This window comes from Phocoena sinus, chromosome 12, assembly GCF_008692025.1.
Source record: "Phocoena sinus isolate mPhoSin1 chromosome 12, mPhoSin1.pri, whole genome shotgun sequence".
Lineage (NCBI taxonomy): Eukaryota > Metazoa > Chordata > Mammalia > Artiodactyla > Phocoenidae > Phocoena > Phocoena sinus.
In genome coordinates this window covers 83,204,552-83,219,591 of record NC_045774.1, presented here as the reverse complement: position 1 = coordinate 83,219,591, position 15,040 = coordinate 83,204,552, and the positions used below count along the sequence as shown (strand labels likewise).

The 15,040-nt window shown below is 40.7% G+C and overlaps 1 protein-coding gene across 1 annotated transcript in view; it reads left to right on the top strand.

The window, feature by feature from the left end:
- Window positions 1-15,040, top strand: part of FAM135A (family with sequence similarity 135 member A) — a 123,201-nt gene that overhangs the window by 51,466 nt on the left and 56,695 nt on the right. Inside the window, 10 exon segments of the mRNA XM_032651190.1 lie at window positions 7,202-7,315; window positions 7,318-7,340; window positions 7,451-7,472; window positions 7,475-7,520; window positions 8,958-8,994; window positions 8,996-9,132; window positions 12,064-12,190; window positions 12,798-12,830; window positions 12,832-12,870; window positions 12,872-12,953. Coding sequence (XP_032507081.1) covers window positions 7,202-7,315; window positions 7,318-7,340; window positions 7,451-7,472; window positions 7,475-7,520; window positions 8,958-8,994; window positions 8,996-9,132; window positions 12,064-12,190; window positions 12,798-12,830; window positions 12,832-12,870; window positions 12,872-12,953 — 660 coding nt within the window.

The following is a 15,040-nucleotide window of genomic DNA, read 5'->3' as shown; positions in this document are numbered from 1 at the left end:
TAATTTTTAGGTTTTTTCCTCTCCTTTTTTTCCATTTATTACTCTTTGCTGTATTTATTAGGTTATTTCTTCAGCCGTAACTGCTTTTTTGAGCTTTTTGCTTTTCTTTCTCCCTTTTTTTGTCTATCTCTCTTTCTCCTTCCTCTCTCCCCTCCTTTTCCTCACGCCGTCTCATTCCATTTTTTCTTTTAAAATTCAAGTGCTCTTTTGTTCTATGACTGTTCCTTTGTTATAGCAACATTTTCCTTTTTAAAAATTTTGTGTATTGAAGTATAGTTGATTTACAATGTGTTAATTTCTGCTGTACAGCAAAGTGACTCAGCTATACACATATATACATTCTTTTTATATTCTTTTCCATTATGGTTTATCACAGGATATTGAATATAGCTCCCTGTGCTATACAGTAGGACCTTGTTGTTTATCTATCCTATATATACTAGTTTGCATCTGCTAATTGCAAACTCCCAATCCATCCTTCCCCCACCCCCACCCCCAGTTATAGCAACATTTTCTTATTTCATGAATGCGATTTTTTTTTCTTTAAGAACAATACTGATAGATTTTTAAGTTTTATTTCTCTCTACAAGTTGCTTTTTCTCTGTTTTGGTTTCTAACTTGCATGTTAGAAGCTTTCCTCAGGTGTCTGATAGTCGTCAGCTATCTGCATGTGACTGAAAGGAGGCTGATTGGACGTTCAGAGAGCACATATGGGACTTGTGTCTTCGAGTGTCACATTAGGGTGATGTTGGTGAGCTGATTGCTAGGAATCTGTGAAGTTGGTATCTGAGATCTTATCTAATAAAATAGATTTACATAACAGATCTATTATAGATATTTTGGCCTGGTCAGATTCCCCATGTCAAGAACTGTGAAGAAGCTGAGATTTTACCCTACATGTTGTTGAAAGTAGCTCTCCATGGTTTCTCAGTTTCCATACATCTAGTGAGCAAGGACACTGAAAGACTTTTGTTCCAGATGATCTTTTTAAGGATGTTGCTGTAGTGAAGAGCTTTGGGAGGTGTAGGTAGTGTCTCTGTCTGGAGCAGAAGGTGGATTTGTTTACTGTCCAGTATGACAGAGATACGGTCTCCCTCCAGTTCAAAGGTTAGACAGGTTTTCTTATACCTCCTTAAAAAAGATCAAGGTTTCCTAAGCTTAGAGTTCTTCAACTGTGACCCAAACCCTATGCATGCGTGGTATCCACCTGTGTCACCCCATGTGACTTGGGGGAGTGAGAACAAGGGCAACTGAGGTGAACTTGAAGCTCTGACCCCAGAGTCTCGTGTCTCTTGCCAACATCCATGACACTGTGGCCAGCTAGCTTACTGGCTTGCAAATAGGGTTAGATCTTACGCTCTTTACAGTTCTTGAAATGCCAGGGAAGACTCTATCTAGCCTGTTTCCTTCCTGGAGAGCAAGACTCCTTAACGGCCAGCATTCTGGGAACCCAGTAGAGGAAGAGCTCTGTGCACCTCGGCGTTCAGGGTTCAGAACGCCTCTGCTTATACCTTCGTGCTCTCAGCTTTGCCAGATGACTTCCCGTTCAGAGGACCGCTGTTCTGTCATCTCTGGGGAACAAGCCTCCAGACTCCTCAGGTGAAGGAGGCCTGTAACAGGGAGAGGATGTGGGGATCTGGTCCTTGCTGAGAGGTCCCCTTCTCAATGAAGCACTGCCTGACTTTTCTGTTTAAAACCGCTATCTTTCTCACCCTCTTTCCTCTCTTTATCTTTCTGCATAGCGCTTATTACCCTCAGACATACGGTATCGTTTTTCTTATTTACTGTCTTTATTCTCTATCACCCTTCCCACTGGTATGTAAGCTCCAAAAGGTCAGAGATTTTTATCTCTTTAATTTTACTCTTTATCTCTAACACCTAGAAAGTGTCTATTATGTGCCTATTTATAGATTATCTGTTATAATATAGCTGTTGTCATATAGCTATTCAGTAAATATTTGTTGACTGGATGGGTGAATGAACGACTGGAGGAACTTGCACAGCTTTTGCCCTTGGCTTCTGGTTTGAGAATAAAACTTGATAAGTTTATTTTCTTTAAGTCATTGGTACATCTTTTTAAAAGCTTTAAATATTGATGTTAATTGAGGGCATAGGTGACTCTCACAGCAGGTTAATTATTGTCGTTGCAAAGCAATTTAGGATAATTTGTTTTGTGTACAATTTCTTATCATGTGGTTTAGAATCCTGTTTTGGGAACTCCTAACTGCAGTGGTCTTTGTTTCTGTTAGAGCATTTTATCACTCTCAGTCAGTAAATACTAGATATGCGTAGTTTGTAGGTAGAGCTAATGGGATTTGCTAAGGACTGGACGTGGGGCATAGAAAACAGAAAGGTTAATAAAGATTGAATTTGGGGGTTTCCCTGGTGGCACAGTGGTTAAGAATGCGCCTGCCGATGCAGGGGACACGGGTTCAAGCCCTGGTCCGGGAAGATCCCACATGCCACGGAGTAACTAAGCCTGTGCTCCACAACTACTGAAGCCCGTGCGCCTAGAGCCCGCGAGCCACAACTACTAAGCCCATGTGCCCTAACTACTGAAGTCCGCGTGCCTAGAGCCCATGCTCCACAACAAGAGAAGCCACCACAAAGAGAAGCCTGCACACCAGAACGAAGAGTAGCCCCCGCTCGCCACAACTAGAGAAAGCCCATGCGCAGCAACAAAGACCCAATGCAGCCAAAAATAAAGAAAATAAATTTAAAAACAAAAAACCCCCACTATGCCATGCTTCTTCTTGAATAAGAAAAACACAGCAAAGAAAATGATTACAAGGGTGTGGCCTGTGCGGTGGGGGCAAAGCCAGGAGAGTGAGACGTCCAAGGAGCCAAGTAACCTGGTTATGTTTATCTTCTTTTGAAATAAGAGCCAAACTGCTCAGTTGAGGCTGAAGGCTAGGTTTGAGGCAGAGAAAATATCCTATGAAACAGTGATCTAGGAATGTGGGGAGGGAATGGATTCAGAAAACCTAGTGTGATTGCTCGGCAGCACTGAAGGCCTGTTTAAGCTTAGTGATTGTGGATTTGAAGTCCGGTCCGTCAGAAGAGCTGTGTATTCTTCCCAGCTCCATTCACCTCGTGGATACAAGTGTGGATTAGGCAGAGAGTTAGGTTTACAAAGGTTGAGATTTCTGCGGGCAAAGATGACAGAGCAAGAGTAGTATGTGTGTCCTTAACAGGACATGTGCAAGGGTGAGTGACAGTGTGAACCGTGGAGGTTAAGGTGGGTCAGGAGGGAAGTGGGGACTTGAGGGGAAGCAGGGGGCGATGAAGAGGAGTAGCATCCCGCGGGGTCAGAGGGTTGTTGAGCTGGTGGCCTTAGAGGGAGTGGGCTGGAGAGAAAGGAGGGCGTGTGAGGGGGTGTCGATTGGAATTTACGTTACACAGGGATCGCGGTCGTTGGCCACGTAAAGGTCCAGGGGACAAGGCAGGAGTGGGAACCAGGAGGGCTGCAAGGCGAGAGCCCTGAGGGTGGGGAGGGAAGGCGTTGGGGAGGTTTTTCACCCACAGTGATGGCTGCGGTCGTTCGGGAGGAAGTTAACCTTGAGTTAAGAGATACAGCCTTCAAGAAGTAAGGGCTTCCAGGGCTGTAGGGACTGCAGACAGGAGCAAAGTGCCAAGTGGTGCTGTGTGGCGACGTGGCATTCAGAGGCAGTGGAGGTGGCCATAGAGAGGAGACACAGAGGCTGTCTGCAAGCACTGGCGGGCAGCGCAGGAGCTGCAGGCCGGGCGGGAGGAGGAATGCGGAAGAGCTGGAGCCTCACCGGTGCTCTCTGAGGTGGCAGATTCTGACTTTGCATTACCCGGGCGTGTTAAAAAATTTACTTTCCGTTGAGGAAACTTTCTTCCTCTTCTCTGTAAGTTACAGATGGTAAGTTTCTGATACTTGATTTCCCTTCATATATGCATGAAGGGAAAAGCTGTAAGTACGATACAAAGAACTTTCTTCCTGGACTGTTTAAGGGTAATTTGCCAACATGATGCTCCATCATTCCCAAACACTTTAGTGGGTATTTCCTCCAAACAAGAGTATTGTCCTACATAACCCAATGAAATCATCAAATTACAAAGCTAACATTGATACATTACTGCCACTTTATCCTCAGACCCATTGAAGTTTTGCTAGTTTTCCCCATAAAGTCCTTTGCAGCAAATGATCCAGTTCAGAATCATGCCTCGTAATAAGTGCTATGCCTCTTCAGTCCCCTTCGTTCTGGAATAGTTGCTCGTTCTGTCCTTGAGTCTCATGACCGTAACGCCTTTGAAGACTGGAACCCTGATCGTTTGTAGAATGTCCTTCAGTTCTCATTGGTCTGTGATTTCCTCTTGGTGTGTGACAGACAGGACTATCTCGGGAGCAGTGCTGTGCTCATCTCATGTATCTCACTAGGTGGCATACGACTTCTGTGTGTCCCATTTATGTGATGTTAACTTGCATCATTTAAGTCTGTCAGACTTCACTGTAAAGTCACTCTTTTTCCTTCACACTTCTGGTGTGTATGTATGTATTTATATCCGTGTGGATTTATGAATTTCTCTGTTATTCAGTGCATGTTAATCCATTTCTGTCATCACTTACTTTGACGCTCAGTTTATCCCTGCTGTGACCAGGGAAACCTCTTCAAGCTGGCTTCTCTGCCCTTTTGATGTGCCCCCTCATTCTCCTAGCACTCACTTGCTTTCTGGTATGAAAAGATGGTCCAGATGGATCTTGTCCTGTGTGTGCCCCAGCTCTGGAGTCAACCATTTCTGCAAAGCCTTGGTTCTTCTTCGTGGAGAATTGTATTAGAAACCAGTACTGGGGGCTGTGTTCTCAGGCCCTGTGTGTGGACAGAGCTCGTGAGTACATGTATATACATATATATTTACCCATACACGAATACATTTACATGTATTCATGTAAATGTATTTACATCTGTTTTTACACCTGTTTTTCCTTATCTAAACATGTAGTAAAAACCACGAGTTCACATGAGTATTTCTACTTTTAGTCCAGTTTAGTCCCAAACCGCAGGATTCGTTTTATCTCCTTTCCATCTGTGGACCTTCTTTCCCTGAAAGGTCTCAGTAGGGCACCTGGCTCTCCTGACCCTTGGTATGTTTTCTCACTTGATCAGTCCCTTCCATAACCAGCTCCTGTCACTGCCTCCCTCCCTCATGATGTATCTGCCCACCTCTCGGGCTTCAGCACCTCCTGCAGCCCACGTCCCTGTGCGACACCCTCCTCACCCCACCCGGACTTGCTCAGCCCTCCTGCCAGGAGCTCCTCCTGCAGGGACATTCTCCTCCCCTCACTTGGGCTCCATTGCAGTGTATCGGGCTTCTGCCCACACCCACCTTCACCTCCCGAGAGAAGTTTCTCTCCTCCTTTTGGGACTCCGGCACCCTGTACCAGGCTGCCCCTCTGCCAGGACCCCCTCCTCCCCCACAGTCTTAGGTCCCCTCCCATGCAGTTGCCCCCTCATCTTGCTTGGGCTCCCAGTACCTTTTTCTACCTGGATTGCCCTCAGCACCTGCACAGGCTCAGACCTCAGGCCACCCCAGCAGGGACACCCACCTTACTCCAGGTGGACTCTGGTATCTCACTCTGGGCTCCCTGCCCATGGAGATGCCCACTGTGCATAATCTCTAGATTAAACATCTCCAGGTTCTTTCCCATCATGTTATTTCTGGAGGATTGAGTAATAAGACAGCAAGTGGGCTGTTGGGATGACCTGACACCCAACAGCCCAGAGGTGGACCACACTTTGCAGGTAAAGGACACAGTTTTCCGTGATACTGCTCTCACTTCAGATACCAGCTGCAACTTGAGGATCCATAGGCTACCCTTGCTTCTGATCACATGGCTACAAATTGGGAGTTACTAATTACCCCCTCAGGTGCAGTAATTCACGAGAACAACTCACAGAACTCAGGAAAGCACTCTACTTATTATTAAAGTTTTGTTACAGCAAAGGGATACAAATCAGAGCCATCCAAAAGAACAGATGCACAGCGCCAGGTCTGGGAGGGTCCCAGATTTGTGAAGTCCGCTGTTATCCCCCCAAGGGGTCAGGATGCATTACCCACCCAGAAAAATCTATGTATGACAATGTAGAGAGTATCACCAACCAGAGAAGCCACCCCAAGCCTCAGTGTCCAGAGTTTTTATTGGTGTTTCATTACATAGACGCAGTTGATTGAATCTTTACCCACATGGCTCAGTCTCCAGCCCCCTTCCCTGCCCTGAAGGTTGGGCTTACAGCATGTGGCTCAAAACCCCAAATTTCCAATCACATGGTTGGTCTCACTGGTGTGGCCAGCCCCCGTCCTGAGTCATCTCCTTACTGTAAACTGTCTGGGCCACCATGAGTAACAGAGACACTACTGTCATTGGGAAATTCTAAGGATTTAGAGGCCAACTCTCAGGAATTAGGGACAAAAGCCAACCAAATTCTTTATTCCAAGAGTTTAGAGTTTAGTTTACTTCCCAGGAAGCAGGACAAAAGCCAACCAGATTCTTCACTAGGCAGCTATGGAAAACTAAATTGCTTTCTTCTGTGGTATACAGATCAATTGTTCAGTCTTAAAATATCTACCTTGAGACTTCTCATTTACCTTCTCAGATTAAGTTGTATAAGAGTTCTGTAATGGTTATAAGGTACTTATTTACTCATTTTTTTTAACAATTTTAAAAAAAATTTATTTGTTTATTTACTTTTGGCTGCATTGGGTCTTCGTTGCTGCGTGCGGGCTTTTCTCTCATTGCAGCGAGCGGAAGCTGCTCTTCGTTGTGGTGCGCAGGCTTCTCACTGTGGTGGCTTCTCTTGTTACGGAGCATGGGCTCTAGGCGCTCAAGCTTCAGTAGTTGTGGCACACAGGCTCAGTAGTTGTGCCTCGCGGACTCTAGAGCACAGGCTCAGTAGTTGTGGCACATGGGCTTAGTTGCTCCACGGCATGTGGGATCTTCCCAGACCAGGGCTCAAACCTGTGTCTCCTGCATTGGCAGGCAGATTCTTAACCCCTGCACCACCAGGGAAGCCATATTTATTCATTTTTTCTCATAGTAATTAATAAACTTCAGAAATGTTCTATACTGCTATATAAAATCATGGCATTGGAGTAATATAATCAAATTGTATGGTAAAGTAAAAGTATAATTGTATTTTTCCTTTTACCTGTCAATTACATATCTTATCTGTTTTAGGTATGACTTTAGCCTTTCCAGCTTCAGTTCATGATTCTCTGATTTGCAGTAAAACATTTCAAATTCTATATAAAAATGAGGAAGTTGTTTTAAATGATGTCATGATCTTCAAAGTTAAATGTTGTTGGATGAAAAAAAGGTAAACATTTCTTCATATATATTTAGATAAATATTTTGTAAAGCCTCAAGGCATATTTCTAACTTTCTATAAATATTCAAAAGGCAGCTCATAGTATAATTTCTCTTCAGATTGAAGAAACCCTTGAGGAAATGATTTTCTGTTATCCTTGGATCTGCACTTCACAGATGGAGATTATTCGTAAGTAGGGCTAACTAAACAATTAAAAATCGTAAGTTACTCCTGACGTGTTATCTATCTGTATTAGAGTCCCCATTTTCTTCTTAGAACCCAGCCTACCCCCTTCTTTATTTTGGACTCCTTCTCCCTTCTGGAGAGTCTCATGGAATGGTTAGGCCTACTTTTTGTGCCCATGCTGATTCCATGAGCTCCAGGTAGCAAAACAGGACGACTTGAAGAAACATGAAACAATTTCCCTAGACTCTAGAAATTTCACAGTTGATACAGTACACTGCCTTGAGGCATTTAAACACAACCGAGCTCTATTCCACTGCATCACTGGCTTACCTTTCTTGGTGGCATTGAGTGATGCCGCCTTCAGGTGGGACTCTCTTGATATTCAGAGAGTTATCAAGACTGATGACTCTTAGACTTAACAGTTGTTTCCAGAGTCCATGAAGAAGTGTTAGGACTGGCTACCCTGAACTTGTCCACACATCCGGACATACAGTCATACATTTTGGGGACAAACTGTGCTTGTATTCATTTAAAACAAGAATCAGAGGTCCATTTTACTATTTTACTTTCGTGGGGTTGTTTTTCATTTCAAATGTACCTGTAGAAATACTTCTGAAAATTGTATATAAATTCAGACTACATGTGGGATAAATGTCTAAGCAGTTTACATTCTCAAAGGTCTGCTTGTGAGATGTCCTCTTTACTACCATGGAGGAATAAGAATTTTTTACGTGGTGGCTACTGCTCCTCTGTAATACTTGTTTATTGCAGGGAATTCCTTGAGGGGTTCTTTTTTAAAACAAGTCAATTCTATAAGTGGAGTAAGCTGAAATGAGTAAATAGTTAATTAGCTGTAGGTAATTATAATGTACATATTGGTTAAAAATAGATATATATTTGGACATATTTTCATGACATTTTTTCAATTTTTGTATGTGTAAATCTAATGACAGATTAAATATCTGTAATAAAATATATACCAATTATTGATACCTGCTTATTTTTGAGCAACACTTAATAACAAAATTTTGTACCATAAAAACAATTTTAAGCACCTTTTGGGATTTATCACAATAGGATTTGACCTACACTGTACTGCAACTTTATTATAAACAGTATTCCCTATGGAGTAAAATTTTAAGATGAGAGTATTTCCTAAAGTATCGAAAAGGACTCGTTTTGTAGGGTCATTAGTGAAAAACAGTCCATTAACATGGAAACTGTAAGTATAGTTAGAAAACTAGAAGTAAGATCTGGTTATTTTCTTACTGTTAGATTTCATATTACTGTCTAATGTAAATGTGATGCTTTAAAAATTATTCTCATTCTGTTTTTAAAAAATAATTAAGTAATTAAAGGTTTTGGTAGTTTAAACTATGCTACAAAATGTTTGCCTTTACTGAATTTTCGTACTAATAAGCAAATGTGTTGCTTTTATAGGGCAGATGATCTGAACGCCTTGCAGCTAATAAGCAGCCCGAACACTGAAGCTGCACTTCAGCCTCCAAAGAGGCCTCCATCACCATGTCAATGTCATGTTTGATTACTTCCACCTTTCTGTCGTGTCTGTGACAGTCCATGCATCGTTGGTTGCACTACACCAGCCACTAATAAGGTAAATGTAACCACTTCCCCGCTCCTTAATTACATAGTATCTTTTACTTTAATAATGAAAACATATACTTTGATAAAGATAACTGAAATAGGAATTTCTAAAGTCACACTTACTTAATAAACACTTTCATTTTTATACTAAAGTATTAATAAAATATAAGAGCATGGGAACATTAGATTGATGACCTTTTTTATTACAGAAATATGGAGCATTCTTTGTCAAATAAACTGACCATGAAAAGTAATGCAATATGGAATAACCATACAGCATTGTTTAGTCTGCACCTCTGTTTTTATGCAATGCTGACTGTAACTATTCATTCTCTGGGAAAGTGTATTCATTTTTTCATAGTTTTTATGTCTTTTCTCTAGACTAATTTATCTTCTTAAATCTATACAGTAATTCTTGTTTTCTAAGTTATTAACCAATTTTATGGATCTTTACTAAGTAAGCAATTTTAAACTGTATCATGTTAGCCTAAAGGTACATAATATTCTGGATCATAATAAATTCATTGGGATAATTATTTTTTCTGCTCACTTCCATGGGGAGATGGGTTGTCTTTCATTAATGTAAGAATACAGTTCAAGCTCTTCAGTTCTTACAATAAGACATCATCCTTGTGGCATGGGTAACAGATAGACACTTTTAAATCAGTAACTTATGTGAAAAGGTTCCAAATTGACTTGACTTCTGAACTACTTTACCATTTCTGGTGCAAATTTTATTCCAGCAACTGATGTTAGGGATGATGCTTAAGGGTTATAATGTTAACCTGACTTATCAGAAAACTAAGTAGGTGATTTTGTAGAATTACCTACTTCAGAATTTATAGAAAACCAAGACAATGTAACATATTTCCCCCAAGTAACAGCCTGTTGCATGTCTTTACGTTGCTGTAAAAGTTGTGAGCCCCACGTCCCCAGTGTTGTCCCGTGATGTCTTTAGAGCATGGGGCCAGGAAGAAGTCTCTTTCTCCTGATGGCCTGCTTTGCCTTACTTATTCTGTAGTAAGATCTGGAGCTAGTTGTTTTGCCATTTTTGTCTTTCCTGTTAGACCTTTGAGAGCTTGTTCTCAGTTGCTATAACTTTTGTACACAGGAAAGTGTTTCCTATGATTATATATAATTTTATTATAACTTACTCAAAACAATTTTAGATGTTGATTAAATAAATTAATTTTTAACAGCATGATAACTCAATGAAAATTCTTTGACAGGAAAGTAAGTTTTTTTGAAGTATAACTTTCGAATAAGTAGTATACAATATTACTTTTATATGAATAGCCTGTTAGGTTTTAATGCTAAAGTTTTTAATCTGTTTATAAAATACATTCCAGTAGTTTTCTGAATTTCTTAGTTTTGTAATTTCAGTAAGAATCCCTAACGAAGCTATTTCAAGCATTCCTTTTTCTTTATAACAATAGCTTCATTTCTTTTCGGAAGAAATGCGCAAACAGTCCCTAGCGGTTAGCTCGGGTTATCACTGCTGCTCTCTAATCGCTGAGTACGGAGAGCTCATCCTGGTGACTCAGTGCGATTCCTCCTGCGGTACTACAGCTCTTGCACAGACTGGTGGGGAGAGGCAGCTCATCTCCTAGAGACCGTTCACTGCAAGGAGAGGACATTTTTGGCTCAGAATCAGAAGCCAAGAGGACTAGCTGTTGGCTCTGGTTGGCGATGGGAGAAGAGACTGAGGCACCTGTGACAACTGGGGTTGCTGCTCTTTCCGTCACTGCCCTGGGCTCTGATGTCCCCTCTCTCGCTGCTAGAGCTGTGCCCATCTTTGCCTGTAAAGGAGAGGGTCGGGAAGGAAAGCAAGGCAAGGGGAAGGAAGGCTTTTTGCTGGTGGTACGCTGGTAGAGGGGTCCTGTTAACGGTAGTGTTCCTCACTATTTATACTTCTATAAATGCAGGGTTTCTCCTGAAGTTTTGTTATAGCTGGACTTTTTAGTCCTCTAAAACTAGATGAAAAAATTTTTAGCTTACAGTATTACATTTTTAAACATTATTATTATTTTAATTTCTTTATTTTTATTTTGGCTGTGTTGGGTTTCATTTTTGCACGCGGCCTTTCTCTAGCCGTGCCGAGCGGGGGCTACTCTTCATTGTGGTGTGCGGGCTTCTCATCATGGTGGCTTCTCCTGTTGAAGAGCACGGGCTCTAGACATGTGGGCTTCAGTAGTTGTGGTGCGTGGGCTCAGTAGTTGTGGCTCACGGGCTCTAGAGTGCAGGCTCAGTAGTTGTGGCACACGGGCTTAGTTGCTCTGTGGCATGTGCGATCTTCCCGGACCAGGGCTCAAACCCGTGTCCCCTGTATTGGCAGGCAGATTCTTAACCACTGCGCCACCAGGGAAGTCCCTAAATATTATATTTATATAAAACAATTTCTATGATCAACCCAACTATAGACATTAAATCAATTAGTTAAAGTAACTGAGGTTAGGATTTTTCTCTGCTTGTTTTTTGTATAACTTGTTTCTTATATTTGATTTTTTTAAATATAGCTTCTTTGGCTCAATTTTTTTTTTAATGGCTCAATTTTAAGAAACACTTCATAGCAAGTGGTATTTACCAATGACTTGCGACACCCTCGTTGCTAGGATCTAGATATTTCATTTTTGCAAAGCAAATTCATTTTGCAAATGAAGGCTGCTCTCTGCTTATGGTACATTTGATTTACTTTCCTGTCTTTTCCCTTTTGCCAAACTGCCAACCAGTCAAATGCTTTGGCCTTCTTATAGTTAGCCAGTACTTTATCTCAAATTCTTAAAGGAAAAATTGTAAAGTTACTTTAAGAAGAGTTTAGAAATCATAGCCTTGCAAAGCCCTTGCTTTTTATTCTGCCCCTCTAAGACTTTCTTTTGTAAACATTTAACTTAACACTCTAAACAGACTCATGACAATAATAATGTGATGCTTGTTCCGCCAGCTTTCCTCGCCCTGTGAAGACCACTTGGTTAAACAGAAATGCACCAGCACAAAACAAAGATTCTGTGATTCCTGCTCTGGAAAGTGTGGTCTTTGGTATTAACTACACAAAACAGTTGTCACCAGACGTAAGAACTGATATGTTTATAAATCCTCTTTTCTCTCTTACTTTGAATGAAATTTGTTTTAACTGTTATGTTTGTGAATGTGATCGTTCTTTTGTTAATTATTTGAGATCAACAACTTACAGATCTAATTAAATATGATCTTAACAAATTGGTTGGTTCCAGTTGTTTTTTTGAAAACGAACCTGATACCTCAAGATTTTACAAGACTTAATGGATAGAGACCTTTGACAGCCGGGGTCTTTTTTATTACTTACTCTCTCCCCCTGCTCCCTTCACACAACTGGTAGAATCATTTTTGCAAAGGTGCTTGTAAAGAGTCACTGCCAGAGTTGAGACCCAGAGTTGAGACCCAGCAGTATGAATACAGCCATTACTCCCCTGAAAGAAAAGGAGGCTCAGACTACAGAAGTGGAGTACCACTCAGTCGAAGTTTCCTGTGTTTAAATTACTTGTATGAATGAGAACAACTGCCTAAGATATTGCTAGATTTCTTACCCGTTTTAGAATTAACTGTGATTTGTAAATCCTTTATTTTTCTAAGCTTCAAGGGTGCTATTTTAGACTCTTGGTTACTAACAGTTGTGTCCCAAATCGACTCCTTGTTTAGGGCTTCAGCTTCGTCATTGCAGACTCCTTCCTGCAATCACGCCTACCGTTTCCATTACACCCTCTGCGCCACCCCTCCTGCTGGCCTTCAAGGGGCTGCACAGCTACTTCATTACGGTAACGGAAGAGCTTCCCTCTTGTCAGAAACTAGAACTGGGTATGTTGAAAGTAGCCAGACCTCTGCTTTAGTTCAAGGCACTCTCTTCATTCTCATATTGCTAGTTATCAGCTTGGCCATAGTTTCTGTACTAAAACCAAGTTTATGTGCTTCACTTTTGCTTCTCTCTCAACTTCATCTTTTTCAATCTTTGATAATTACTTTCTGAAATTAAAAAAACTGTATGATACTGAGAAATAATTTCTTGGTGCTAAGTTTGACATGAGTCTTTTGGTAGATTTTTTTGAACAGCATGTCAATATTACTCCTTCTCTTAGAATACAAGCAGAAAGTTTACTAGGAAACAAATGTAATTATCCATAGAATTATTAGATAGGGAAGAGAAATTAGATAGATTAGGTAACATAAATTAAATCCATACTTCCAAATATTTAGCAGGCTAAGCAGATTGTAGGTACTTGGGACCTTTGTTTTTAAATACGTTTGGTGGTTTTTTTTGTTTTTTCTTTGCGGTACGCGGACCTGTCACTGCTGTGGCCTCTCCCGTTGCGGAGCACAGGCTCAGCGGCCCATGGCTCACGGGCCCAGCCGCTCCGCGGCATGTGGGATCCTCCCGGACCGGGGCACGAACCCGCGTCCCCTGCATCGGCAGGCGGACCCTTGACCACTGTGCCACCAGGGAAGCCCCATATGTTTGGTTTTAAGTGATCTCAGATCTTATTTCTTTTATTTCATTTCAAAAAATAATAACATTACACGGTTTTAACATTCTGAAAATATTTTAAATAATTTTAAAACACCAGTCTTCGGTTTTTGTCTGACATTAATATCTGCATGTATATTGTAATACACAATAAAAAATCATATTGCCTTGATTTTGTATGCCACTTGTAGTTTGCAAAATACATATATCACTTCACAGAAGGTAAATTATTGAGATTTGCAAAAATGTTTTTATTCAGACATTTTATGAAAGTTTTATAAGCTTTTACTTTCAAATATCAGCTAATAGCTCATCATAAAAAGCACATTTTAATTCTCTTTAGAATAAATTATTTTCATCATTACATACTTGAATAAATCAGAAATTACTTTTTAAATTTTACTGAAATTAATCACTGTTCTTATTTATTTCTTTGTTCCTCAAGGATCTGTCTTTTAACAATATTGATGCACTATCAAAAATAGTTACTGAAAATAATTCTTGGGTTTGAGACTAATTAGCCCGTTTTTATAATGGCCTATCTTGAGATACAAAAGAATTGTAAGAAAGTGATCTGTACCTCAGTGAAGTTCAGCTGTGAGAACAGGCTGGCTGTTGTACCACTGCCTGTCAGCAGGTGCTCCCACGGGTTGGATTAATTTCATTATCAGTCAGTTGAGTGCACACTTTTCCTGACTTGACTAGAAACAAATGTCATTCAGTTGACTATTTAGAATGCTTAATTCAAGGATCCCAATGTTTCCCCAGTTTTACAAGCAGTAGGAAAATGTTTGTTCTTTCTTGCTCATGTATTCTTCCTCAAGTCAAAAGTGGTAGTACGGAAACCTTTTGATTACTGTTCTCTGGAATATTCTTTTTCCTTGCTGTTCCATGTACTTAGAATCTTCTATTTCCCTTAGGAAAATCCTTTAAGAGACCACTGCCTCAAATGTAAACTTTAAAAAATGTTCTTTTTTGAAAATGAAAGAATTGTTTGTAGAATAGAACTAATTTAAGCTATCACTAATCCTCAATTAATGGAAAAATTATGCTTCATGTATTTTTTAATTTGGTTCTTTGGGATTCAAACACATTTTCTTAGGAGAATTATATGATACATTTTGGTTAACTTAGGTTTAATGGTCAGACCACAAAACTATTAAACCATAATGTTAATGAAGGGCGATACCATGTTACTGAAAAGTAGTGGTGTGACACAGAAACCACGTGGAATGGCATTTCTATAGGAGAATCTATTAGTAGTTTGGATGCTGAATTCGTGGAGGCATCATCGTGTAGTGCTCAGCACTGCATGTGCATGTGTGCACCATTGCTGTCACTTACTACCTGTAAGTAACTGGGACTGTTTATGCAAACTGGTTTCCATTCTAAGGGCAGGAGGATTGAAGGGGTCCAGATGTGC